The sequence below is a fragment of the Notamacropus eugenii genome, chromosome 1, assembly GCF_028372415.1.
Source record: "Notamacropus eugenii isolate mMacEug1 chromosome 1, mMacEug1.pri_v2, whole genome shotgun sequence".
Taxonomy (NCBI): Eukaryota; Metazoa; Chordata; class Mammalia; order Diprotodontia; family Macropodidae; genus Notamacropus; species Notamacropus eugenii.
The window spans coordinates 365,503,532-365,516,817 of NC_092872.1; the positions used below are offsets into that span (position 1 = coordinate 365,503,532).

The 13,286-nt window shown below is 38.6% G+C and overlaps 1 protein-coding gene across 2 annotated transcripts in view; it reads left to right on the plus strand.

Annotated features, from left to right (window-relative positions):
• Positions 1 to 13,286, plus strand: part of KDM3B (lysine demethylase 3B) — a 58,947-nt gene that overhangs the window by 11,086 nt on the left and 34,575 nt on the right. For both annotated transcript variants that reach the window (XM_072630401.1, XM_072630402.1), the window contains exons 2-3: positions 3,609 to 3,776; positions 5,480 to 5,593. In XM_072630401.1, coding sequence (XP_072486502.1) covers positions 3,609 to 3,776; positions 5,480 to 5,593 — 282 coding nt within the window. The remainder of the gene's footprint in view (positions 1 to 3,608; positions 3,777 to 5,479; positions 5,594 to 13,286) is intronic.

A 13,286-nucleotide genomic window follows, 5' to 3' on the forward strand; every position in this document is an offset into this window, starting at 1 on the left:
TCAGAAAATACAAGGTAAGTACAGGAAGATAGCCAGTAACCTTAGAGTGCAAAGGAAATGCCTCCTGAAATAAGTGGAACTTGAGCTGAATGTTCAAGGAAGCTGGGGATTCTAAAAGTTAGGTTTGGAGGGAGAGCTTTCCAGGTAATAGCTGGTAGAAAGGCTCTATGGAAAGATGGAGCATGTTACATGAGGATTAACCAGAAGGCCAGTATGACTGGATCATAGCATAGAGGGAAGTAGAATGGAAAGGTAGGAAGAGGCTAAGAGTGAGGAGATCTAACTGTCAAACAAAAGACTTTCTATTTGATCCTGGAGGTAATAGGAAGCCACTTGAGTTTATTGATTGGGGGGGGTGTGGGGAGGGGGGTAACATGATCAGACTTGCACTTTAGGAAAATCACCTTGGCAGCTGTGTGGAGAACATATTAAAGTAGGGAGAGACATGAGGCACTCAGATCATTTAGAGGGTTATTGGAATAGTCCAGGCAAAAGGAGATAAGATTCTAAATGAGGCTGGTTGGGTAGATGGGTGGCTTTATAACTGTAGAGAATTGATTATATTCTAGATATGTTTTAGAGAAAGTATACATGATTTGGCAGCTGATTGGATAAAGGAGTCAAGAATGACAGTGACATGGAAGTTGCAAAAGTGAGTGAAAAGGTGCTGGTGCCTTGACAAAACATAAAGGAAGTTCAGAAGAGGGGAGAGTTTTGTGGAGGAAATGACTTGAGTTTGACAACAAGGTCAGTAAGGATAGGTGGTTTGTTTTTTGTTAATTATTTATTTTTATTAATATATCAAAAGGCCTGCTTTAATGACATGCTAGTTAGTTGCACCAGAAAATAAACATATACAACCATTCCTCCCCATTCTCCCTCCCAGCCAGCTCAGTCCCTTTTAACCTCCCTCTCAGGGAAGCGTGCTTCATTCAGTATGTGCTTGTTAAAACCACAGCCACCAAGAGCCTTTACACTGGAGGTCAAAAACTCAACCACCACCACAAGCTGAAATAAAAGATGACCAGCAATCAGAATGGACTTTTTTGAGTCCCAGTTCCCTTCTGCTATAAACAGTCCTTTTCTCCTTAGCAAGAGAGCTCTACTTCTGACTGTATCTTCCATTTTCTCTGCCTCTCTGGTAGCTGCAGTAATGGCCACAAGGCTTTAATCTTTGAAGTTCTAGATGCACACCTTTACCCCCATGTAAATATACTTCATATAGGTTTTTTTTTTATAATTTAAATATAAAAAATACTACTTTGTTTCTCGTGAAGGGGAGGATAATTGGCAAGAAGTTTCCTTTTTTTCTAAAGTTGAGCAGTCCACATTGGTTCACATAGCCTACAAACCATCTTTTGGCTGTTCCCCCTCTAGGCCATTGAAAATATGAAGAGGCCCATACTGTTAGAAGACAAGGGTTTATTTTCCTATCTAACAAAGCTGAGACCACCACCCCTTACTAAATCTTACCTTACAGCCTCATGAATTTAACATTCTTTCCCTCCACCACCCCCAACCCCACCCCTGCCAAAACCCCCCTAGTAAATCCCTCCCTCTACCCACCCCAGCCCCCAGTTTCAAATATTAATTCCTTTTTTTCTTCCTGGAAACCACGATTCTCTGCTAATGTACAAACCTGATTAGGTGGAAGCAGCGGTTATGTTTCTTTAACCCCTTTCTCCCCAACACACTATTTCTTAGTCTTCAAAGTCATCAATGAAGGGAAAAGAAGGACTAAAAACATCCCCTACCCCTACGCCCTTGAGTGCATCACTCATACACACACATGCAAGCAAGGAGTTATCTGTGGACCCAGAGAAAAGGTATTTTGTGCCCTGCATTACATCTAGTAGGGGATTTTGAGATAGGGGAGAGATGAGGTGGAAGGAGGGCATGAAGTTATGAGATGGACACTATAGAAGGTATCTGCAGGTCTTGAAAGACTTAAGAGAAAAAAAGATTTGGAGTATGTGGAGAATGAGATCAGGAATCAGAAAGGACTGCAGTACCAGGGGCTGGGTAGAAAAAGTTCTAAAAGGTGGAGGGAATCGAAGGTTGTAAGGAAAGTGAAGAGGCTTAGAAAGGGTAAAGCAGGCATGGAATGTGAGAGGAGGATTTGGCCATATAGAAGAATGTCAGAATTTTTGATCAAGGAAGTGGAACAATTGTAGATCATAGTGAGATCCTGGCTGTGATCCCTGTGTGAGTACAGTGTCCCAAAGGAAAGAGATTGACGATGTGAGAGGTTAGGAAGTTTGAGGGAACATCAACAAGGAAGTTGAAGTCTCCTCAGCCCAAGCTGAAGAGGAGAGGAAGACAGCGAGCCAGCCAGGTGCCCAGCTCCTGGAGAAAGGAAGGAGAATGAACTGGGTAGAAAATTTAATTGGCCAAACTTCAAAGGAAGACAGGGAATGGAATTAGAAGGTGGCAAAAAGGGAGTCTCAGAGTGACAGCGGGAAACAAAAAGTCTTTCCACGGTCCTTCTCCAGGAAGGCCCAGCAGGTGCTAGAGAGGATGGCCTGGCTGCACTGTCATCAGGGGGAACAACAAGTAGATAGAAGAAGGTCCAAAAGGAAGGAGAGTTGTTCACTATGGAGGGTGCGGGAAAGGACCAGGCCAGAGATGGAGACATAGTGGAACAGGATGGAGAAGGATAGAATGAGAGAGCAGGAGGTGTCCTGTGACTGAAGAGTAGCAGAGGGAGAATGTTAGCCACTGGAGCAGTGGTGACAACAGTGACCAGTTGTCATTTCCCTCTTGTTCCTTTTCACTGTGGAATGAAGCCAACGGCTGTTCTTCCCACTCCTTAATTTGGATTGTTTTTTTTGGTCCCAGAATAATTACGTGAATTGGAAGATGAAATCTGAGCCCGTAGTATGCAGCATACTTTATAGAATATTGGGAAATTAGAACTTTGCATATATCACTTCATTGTTTAGACAACTTTTTAGTAGCCTCTATCAACAAATATTTTATTGAGAATTTGCTATGTATTTAGTTACTGAATAAATTGTTTTTTACATTTATTCCACATCTGTATAGATACATCTTGGGTACTTTGTGACTTATTTGATGGAGAGCCAAAACCAAAAACGGATGGAATAGGAGCTTGTTATTAAAAGTAGCTTTAGTAAGAATTGTTTTCATGTAGTAATTTCCAGTTAACTACATTTTAAGTAAGTGAAAGGGAAGAAGGGAAAGTTTTATTGTGACTAAAACATTCTTTGGTCAACAGATTAAAATCACTAATGGCAACAGCAATTATAATTATTTGTTACTATTCATATGCCCCCTTATAAACCATTTTCAGCATAGGTACATAGAGAGTATTGATACACCCTGTAATCTTGCCATAAAATCCAAAAAGGGATTTAGAAGCTAAAATCATAACTTCATTTTAAGTGATAAGATGGGCCTGAAAACCTGTCTTCTGTCTCATTAAACTGTGCTCAGTAACTCTTAAAATGATTTCTAAAGTAATTTTAAAAGAACTTAGTTTTTTTTCTTTAACCTTTTGCAGAACACAAGAGGTTTGTATGAGTGTGTTGTAAATTGAAGAAATTCCAAAATAGACCTTCTAAATCCTTTCTTGAATTCTCTGGCAGATATTTGTGGAATTCGATGGCTGCAACTGGAAGCAACATTCTTGGGTGAAAGTCCATGCGGAAGAAGTTATTGTGCTGCTGCTAGAAGGCTCATTAGTCTGGGCTCCTCGAAAGGATCCGTTTCTCATCCAGGGGACCAGGGTCTCAATTGCACAGTGGCCAGCCCTGGTGAGTATAGTGGACAGCAACGGATTTAACCTTCTGCCTTTTGAGTTTGATTTGGAAGTTATATTTGTAGTAGGTATTTGATGGGATAACCAAATCTGTAGTATATGTGTGAGGTTTTTATTAACAGCTATACTTTTTGAGAATTAATATGCGTAATTTAGAAACATGGACCTTGCTGTCAAATAATTTTCTGCAGGACTAGACAAACACAAATAGGAAATGTTTTCTCAAATGTGCTCTGAAAGTTTTTATATCTTAAAATATTTAGTTTTTTATCTCTGGGGAATTTTGTCATCTTCAATATGCTCTCATAGAAAATTTTTGGAATGGGCATATTATCCTTGAAGATTTTTTAAATGATCAAAAATTTTCCCCTTTTAAGGTATCAGCTAGAGACCTAGCCTCAGAGCCAGTAAGATGTGGGTTCAAATGTTGCCTCTGGCACTACTAGGCTCTGTGACCCTGAACAGGGCCTGATTTAACTCCTCAGTGCCTCAGACAATTCTCTACTCCAGGCAAGTTTGGGAAACTGAGAAGGTGCAGACTGCCTTGGTAGCCGTTTCCTCTCGTGGGAGTTGCCCTTATCAGCTAAATTACCGGTCTAGTCCTTTTCCCTATCTCTAAGGTAGGATATAATAAAAAGAATTTAATTCTAAAGGTAAGTACTTTTTTCTTACTTATTCTGTTGTCGAAAACATTAGGTGAAAAGTGGCAACAACTAAAAAAAAATTAAATTGTTTTATAGTTTAAATTTAAATTCATGAAAAAAACTGAACATTAAACTTTTAGTGACCCATTGTCAGTGTAAGACATTTTCACTTTGCTAAAACAGTTTTTCTTTCCTTTTGTTTGTTTTGGGAGTGGTGTTAAATGTGTTCTTCCTTTTATAGAATTTTATTTAAAAGTATATTTAACAAGGTAGAAATAAAATTGTCCTGTTGGTTTTTAAGACCCTTTCTGTATTTCTTTTCTGTATATTTTATGGATTTTGTTTTTGTTATAGTAGTCATCTTTATTTCCATAGTTATCTGCTTTCTTCTTTCTGCATTACTTCTATTTGCCCATATTTCTCTGTATTCTTCCTACTCAACATTTCTTATAATCTATTATATTCATATACCATAATTTGTTTAGTTACATCTTGTTAGAGCTTTGAATAATATTTGTGGTCAGTTTATATTTGAAAAGTTATTGTATACATATGCACATACATTTTTAAGGACTTGCACATTTTAGACAATTAATGTTTGTCAAATTAAAGAATGATTAATTTTTGGAACCCCTCAGATTTCAGGAACACTTTCCAGAGGTCTTAAATTTGAATCTGTTTTCCCTGGGTCTTTACCCAGGCCCAATTCTAATAATACCTGTCATAAAGGTTAAGTCCCTTAGGGATCATAGAGAATTTTAGAATTTTTGCATTTTGGCCTTAAATTAACTGTTCTTGCACAGGATTGCCTTGCTTATGATGCTGATCAAAAAAAAAAAAAAAAAGGACCAAGAAAGGAATGGTTATTTGAGGGATTTGGTGCTGAGTTAGGAATAATTTTGCAGGGCTTTGTGCTTTAAATTGTCAATCAACTTTATTTACTATAAAGTGGCTTAAGTTTATGAATAAATGGAAGCTTTGGGGGTCTGTCCAGGTAAGAATTGGGCCATATTATGCTTCTAGATATTTAATCTACTTCTTCTTTGCTTCACAGACCTTCACTCCTTTAGTGGATAAATTGGGTTTGGGGTCTGTGGTTCCAGTGGAATTTCTTCTGGATCGAGATCTCCGATTCTTGTCAGATGCTACTGGATTACGCCTATTCCAGGTACTTGAACTCTGCTCTAGAGCCTAGTAACTATTCTTGTTCTCATTTCCTTAACTAATATATGAGCATTCAGTCAATCAGCAAACATTTCCACAGGCATTTGCTCAGTGTCTACTTTAAGCATGGAGAAGATATTGTGGAGAAGAGTGAAGAAAACAATACAGCCCTTGCCCTCCTGGAGCTTATATTAAGAATGTATGCCTTCAGCTTTAAACTTTGTATTTCCTTGAACTATTCTTCTGTACCATAGAGTACCTTGACCAGCTGCAGTGCTACTCTGTAAAGGAAGCTTTGATGATAAACTTAAAGCTTCCCAAAATGAACAGAAGACATTGTGGCTAGAGAAATTGATCAGCAAGAGATAGTACTGGAAATCTGTTTAATGGAAAAGATGGTAAGAAAAACAAGATGGTGGAGAGAATAAGAGGTACTAAGTTAAGTGACTAATAATTAACTTAATTATGCTTGAGAACCTAAATAATGATTGAAAGAGTCTGCCTTTTGGGATTAGGCAAGAATTGGCAAATTGCCTATCAAAAGCTGCTGAGCAAAGTAGCAGTGTGCCCCCTAAATCTGCTATAACTAAGTGACATCTCATTTAGGAGCTCCTGTCAGCTGAACTGCCTGTACAGCAATATGTAATAGACCTGGTAACCTGGCACTTTGCTACAATATTTCCCCAAAAAAGTGGCCAATAAGAAGGGTAGTGGAAGGCTTTGCTTCTAGCAAGTTTAGGGGCCAGGGAAATTTTTGCCGTGGCATGCAGAGAGTACACTATGTTTGTGTTTTTGATAGGTAGATATGAAGATAGAATGCTCCACTGATAAAAGAGAAAGTGACAGGTTGGGAGGAATGCTTCCCTACTCTCCATCTTGTTAGGGAGACCAAAGTATTTCTGATAATAATGAATGAAGTACATTGAAAAAGAAAAAGTTGTTTAAAAAAAAAAAAAGCAGAGGCTGCTGTTGTTTGTCCTTCATTCTCCAAGAAGATCATGACATTGGGAAACTGGTGCCATGACTTGTGAATGAATTGAATTAAAGTGAGGGAGGGCTATACAAAGTCACCAGATTCACTTCCTCCTTCGGAGCCATCTGAGTCCAATAGCAAGAATTAGATCAAGGGGACAGGAGATGGAGGAATGTACTTTAAAAGAAGGATGAGAAGAAGGACCACTGAACATTTAAAATAAAATCTGTTATGGAATGGGTCTTGGCAGGGCAAGCAGACAGGGAGCTTGATCATCTCAGAAGGAAAAATGAATTTGGAATTAGAATATCTGTTGAATATCAGCTCTGCTAGTTATCACCTTTCTGTCTTTTTAAGTATCTGCTGTGTGCTAGGCACTGTGCTAAGCATGAGGACATAAGAAAAGGCAAAAGACAGTCCCTGCCCTCAAGGAGCTCATGATTTAATACAAAAAAATAAATATGTAAAAACAGTTTATACAGAATAAATAGTAAATAATTAAGGAAGAAACTAAATTAAGAAGAGTTGTGAAAGGCATCCTGTAGAAGACAGGAATTAAACGAAACTTAGAGGAAGGCAATAGGCAGATAAGAGGAAGGAGAACATCCCAGGCATGGGGGAAAGCCAGGGAAAATGGTCAGAGCCAAGAAGAGTCTTGTTTGTGGAACAGCCAGGAAGCTAGTGTCAGTGGATTGAATAGTATGTGGAAGGGAGTAATATGCAAGAAGACTGGGAAAATAAGAGGGAGACTAAGTTTTGCAGGCCTTTGAACACTAAATAAGATTTTATATTTGATTCTAAAAGCAATAGGTAGCCACTGGAGTTTATTGAGTAGAGGTGACATGATCAGACCTGAATTTTAGGAAAATAGCTTTTGTGGCTGAATGGAGCAAAACTTTAATTGTGCTATTGCTATTCTAAGTGTGAGGTACTTGTCCGATAGCTATCATTTGAGCCTATGCTAGAGGTACCAGATCATATCAGTCTTGACATTCTCAACACAAATGAAACCAGAAGAAAGCTAAATGGAGGGCTGACTCACAGGTACTTCTTGGATTATTCTTTGAAGAAGCAAAGATAGTAATTGGTGGGGTGGATAGGTTTTATTGTACCCCTAAAGATAGTGAGAAACAGTATTGTCATGAGATATTTGGTCAGCATATACAGTAGTACTGGTGATAAATAATTGTTTTAAAGATCTCTATTAAAAAAATTGGAATTCATTCACTGACTTCCAATTGCTGAGACCCTAATGTAGTCCCATATGTGCTAAAGAGGAGATATAAATAACACTTGGAGAATAGTCAGGCAAAGGAACCTGATTGGATTAAGTATACATAGAAAATATCTGTGCTGGAGGTGACATAATTGTGAGAGTATTGATGGATCAGTGGACTAGTATCTGAAGAGGAAGAAGATAACAAAGGCAGGGGAAAAAATCTCACATCTTATTAGTACTGAAAAAAGTTGACCAACATAACATCGGTACTATCAACCTATGTGCCTTCTTCATCTATGCAGAATCTTTATGAGAGCCACATACATTGTGGACATCGTTGAAGAGGATTTTAGTGAAGGACAGGCAGGTTTTCACAAGCAATATTCACAAGTGGATCACATCACATAATTCACTCTTTTAGTGTAAAATCTTTTGTGTAGAATGTGAGTCTCACTTTGCTTATTTGTTGATTATTAAAAAGCATTTGATTGAGTAGAGTGAAATCATTCAAGATTACTTGAAAGAAACAACAGCAGTAGATGTTGGAGTAGAAAGACAGACCTGTAGAAGCTCCCCCACATAGTCCATAAAATACCTGTAAAAAATGACTAACCAAATTCTAGAGCAGCAGAAGCCACAAAATGACAGAGTGAAAGAGATTTCCAGCCCAAGACAGCCTGGAAGGCTCACAGAAAAAATCTGTTGCACCAGGTGCATGGGCCACATAGTGCAGCAGGGACAAGACGCAGAACAGGCTTCAGGAAGCCACTGGCAGCAGCAGTTCCCAGATTGCTCAACCCACAGATGCGAAAGACAGCTTCAAAGGTCAGTGAGAAAGCTCCTTTACCCAAGAGAAGGGAACACAGTCTGCATCACTGCCAGCTACCTCTTGCAGTGTCCATTTTTGAGCCCTCCGCCAAAAGTTCAGCCCTGGCAACTTACCACCTAAAGCCCCTGGGGGAATTGAACAGCTGATCTGAATCTCAGCCCTGAGCACAGCCCTGGGGTGAGGAGGAGCTTCAGTGTGGTAGAGCTGGAGGCAGTTGTGGAGAGGGAATTCTACTCTCAGATTCTGGGCAGAAAAGTTTTTGGTTGCTTCCAGACCAGTGCGCAGGCCAGGAGAGGAGGAGACTCCTCTCCCTTGATTGTGCCACCTTGAAGGAACTGAGAACTTCCAGCTCCACAGAGTATACCCTCCTCTTAACAAAGGACTCAAAAGTCAAGTAATTGGCTGAGAAAATGCCCCCAAAGGGGAAAAAAATACAACTGTAGAAGGTTACTTTCTTGGTGAGCAGGTATTTTCTTCCATCCTTTCAGATGAGGAAGAACAATGCATACTATTAGAGAAAGACATAAAAGTCAAGACTTCTGCATCCAAAACCTCCAAAATAAATATACAATGGTCTCAGGCCATCAAAGAGCTCAAAAAGGATTTTGAAAATCAAGTAAGAGAGGTGGAGGAAAAATTGGGAAGAGAAATGAGAGCAATGCAAGAAAATCATGAAAAGCGAGTCAACAGCTTGCTAAAGGAGACCCAAAAAAATGCTGAAGAAAATAACACCTTTAAAAATAGGCTAACTCAATTGGCAAAAGAGGTCCAAAAAGCCAATGAGGAGAAGAATGCTTTAAAAAGCAGAATTATCCAAATGGAAAAGGAGGTTCAAAAGTTCACTGTAGAAAATAGTTCTTTAAAAATTAGAATGGAGCAGATAGAAGCTAATGACTTTATGACAAACCAAAAAATTACAAAACAAAACCAAAAGAATGAAAAAATAGAAGATAATGTGACATATCTCAATGGTAAAACAACTGACCTGGAAAGTAGGAGAGACAATTTAAAAATTATGGAACTATCTGAAAGCCATGATCAGAAAAAGAGCCTAGACATCATCTTTCATGAAATAATCAAGGAAAACTGCCCTGATATTCTAGAACCAGAGGATAAAATAAATATTGAAAGAATACACCAATCACCTCCTAAAAGAGATCCAAAAAGAGAAACTCCTAGGAATATTGTAGCCAAATTCCAGATTTCCCAGGTCAAGAAGAAAATATTGCAAGCAGCTGGAAAGAAACAATTTGAGTATTGTGGAAATGCAACCAGGATAACACTAGATCTAGCAGCTTCTACATTAAGGGATCTAAGGGCTTGGAATATGATATTCCAGAAGTCAAAGGAACTAGGATTAAAACCAAGAATCACCTACCCAGCAAAGCTGAGTATAATACTTCAGGGGAAAAAATTGTCATTCAGTGAAATAGAGGACTTTCAAGCATTCTTAATGAGAAGACCATTACTCAATAGAAAAATTGACTTTCAAACACAAGAATCAAGAGAAGCTTGAAAAGGTAAACAGGAAAGAGAAATCATAAGGGACTTTCTAAAGTTGAACTGTTTACATTCCTACATGGAAAGATAACGTTTGTAATTCTTGAGACTTTTCTCAGTATTTGGGTAGTTAGAGGGATTATACATACACACACACACACACACACACACACTATATATATTATATATAGACAGCACAGGGTGAGTTGAATAAGAAGGGATGATATATAAAAAATAAAATTAAAGTGTGAAAGGAATATATTGGGAGAAAAAAGGGAGAAATGAAATGGGGCAAATTATCTCATGAAAGAGGCAAGAAAAAGCTTTGTCAATGGAGGAGAAAAGGGAGAATGTGAGAGGGAAAAAGTGAAGCTTACTCTCTTCACATTTGGCTTAAAGAAGGGATAACATGCTCACTCAATTTGGTATGAAAATTTGTCTTACACTACAGGAAAGTAGGGGAGAAGGGGCAAGTGGGGTGGAGAGGATGATAGAAGGGAGGGCAAATGGGAGAAGGGAGTAATTACAAGTAAACACTTTTGAGGAGGGACAAGGTCAAAAGAGAACAGAATAAATGGGAGGCAGGATAGGATGAAAGGAAATATAGTTAGTTTTACACAACATGACTATTAAGGAAGTCTTTTGCAAAACTACACATATATAGCCTTTATTGAATTGCTTGCCTTCTCAGAGGGGATGGGTGGGGAGGGAGGGAGGGAGACAACTTGGAACTCAAAGTATTAGGAACAGATGTTGACAATTGTTTTTGCATACAACTGGGAAATAAGAAATACAGGTAATGGGGTATAGAAATCTCTCTTGCCCTAGAAGAAAAGAGAAAAGATGGGAATAAGGGAAGGGGAGGAATGTGATAGAAGGGAGGGCATATTGAGGGAAGTGGTAATCAGAATGCAAGGCATTATAGGGTGAGGGAAGGGGAGAGATAGGGAGAAAATTTGAAACTCAAAATTTTGTGGAAATAAATGTTGAAAACTGAAAAAGAAAGAAAGAAATAACAGCAGAAATGACATCCTGTTAAATGACCCTCTTATAAACATGAGAGAAGGCATAAAAAAGGGAAATGTGTATGATGGAGGACATTCAGCAGAGTACAAACTGAGGGATTTCTTGTAGATGGTGAAGTCATCCAGATTATCCTGTTTGCAGATGACATTATGCTTATTGCATCAAGCCCCAAAGCATTTCAGAATGTCCTAGAAAATATCAGTAATCACTTACAAGAGTTTGGCCTGACAACATAGGAGAAATCAAATGGTTTAGGATGTGTGTTGCCCAGGTAACAACATGTATTTGCATAGACAAGTTGGATCCAGAGTTGAACAAGAAGAGGAAAGTAGTCAAGATTACCTTCTGAAAATTGCAAAGCTTTTTAATGACCATAAGCTTCCACAACAGCAAAGCTCTTTCCTTTTAATACCAATATTAAAGTTAGAGGATAGGTAATGAAGAGGTACACAGGGGATGTTCAGAGGTTGTGACATTTAACTAATGAGGAACTTCCTAAGAACAAGAGTAAAAAAAGTGTCATCAGGAAGTTTTATGGTAGGAAGAAAGGCTAGTCCTATTTTAAAGGAAACGGATGACAGGTAGACAGCTAGAGTGCTCTACTGGTACCCTGGAGATTTCAGGAGAAAGCAAGGAAGGCCTACAAGACTGTATGCCTAACATGGAAAGCTATGGAGAAGAATTGTATAAGATGATAAGACATGTGTAGATTGTGATTTCTGTCATTTGAGGAAATGTCCAAATCAGTCAGATCACAGATCTGTTTGAGTATACCCAGCACTTGGCAGGTACATAATTGATCCTTAATAAATGAATATTGAATTGCATCCCAACTTCTTGTTTTCCATGAGATGGTGAGGATCTGCAGGTGCCAACAGGAGAGAGGGGATTTGGGAATAATCAGAGGAAAAAGAGACAGAAGTGATTGTGTGATTCCCTGCTTAGGGGTACTGAGGCAGCCATTGTGAACCCAACATGAACATTAGAGAGGTCTGCTGACTTCTGGGGGGCTTGCATTGGAGTTCTGACAGAGAGCTTCAAAGAGATTTGTCAGACCTGGAGACCCTTACCCTCTCCTGGTGAATTATGTAGAGACAAATGAAAGCAACATAATGGAATGGAAGAGAACTGGACTTGGAGAAAGAGGAACTGTCTACCTATCTTCAGAACCCCTCTCCTACATTATGCCTCCATGACCTTGTGGGGGTCAGCTTCTCCTGATCTGTAAGATGAGAAGATTGGACTATATGATCTAGGATGCCTCTTCTTGTTCTTAAATCCTCTGATACACCAGAAGAAATCTAGGGAAGTATTCCTAGGGATTATGAAGTCTTTGGCAAGAAATTCAAGACCTTAGGGCATACAGTTAATGTTTCATCACTACTCCCAATTGAAGGCAGGGGCTTCAAAAGAAAAAGACAGATTTGGGAAATGAATAGATAAATATCATAAAATGTAATTTGGATTCTGAACCACAGCTTAAGATAGAGGAATTATGAGCTTTTGGCTAGGGATGAAGAATACTCAACCAGGACTATTAAAAAATATATTTGTCTGGAGATTTTCAAATCTTATGAAAGTGGAGGAAAAAGAGAAAGGAAACTGCCTACATATCTTGAAGAATAGCAGTTACATCTTAGGAAAGAGGACTATTGGAATATATTCCTTATTAGTAAAACCAGAAATTAATGTGTCTTATTGGCATTAGAGGCAGGCAAATGTTCTAGGATTCGAAAAGGAAAAAGGTGGAGTCCTTGATTTCAATTCCTGGCAAAGTTTTGGGTTTTTTTTAAGGGAGGAAGGCAAGGCAATTGGGGTTAAGTGACTTGCCTAAAGTCGCTGGCAAAGTTCTAAGACACTGTCTTTATTCTAAAAGTATAGTTTGTGAGCATTTGGAATCAGGAGCCATGATTACTAAAAGTCAATATTGTTTTGTCAAGAGCAGGTAATGCCACTAATCTCATTTCCTTTTTAAATCAGGACCATTAGTGTGTAGTAATGTGGTAGAGAGTAGATTTCAGCAAGGTGTTTTACAGTCTCATATCTTTGTAGACAAGATGAACAGATGTATCACTTCTCTACTCAGAAAATTCTAGTGGTTCATCTCCTTTATAATCAAATGTAGATTTCTCTATTTGCCTTTGTCTGTA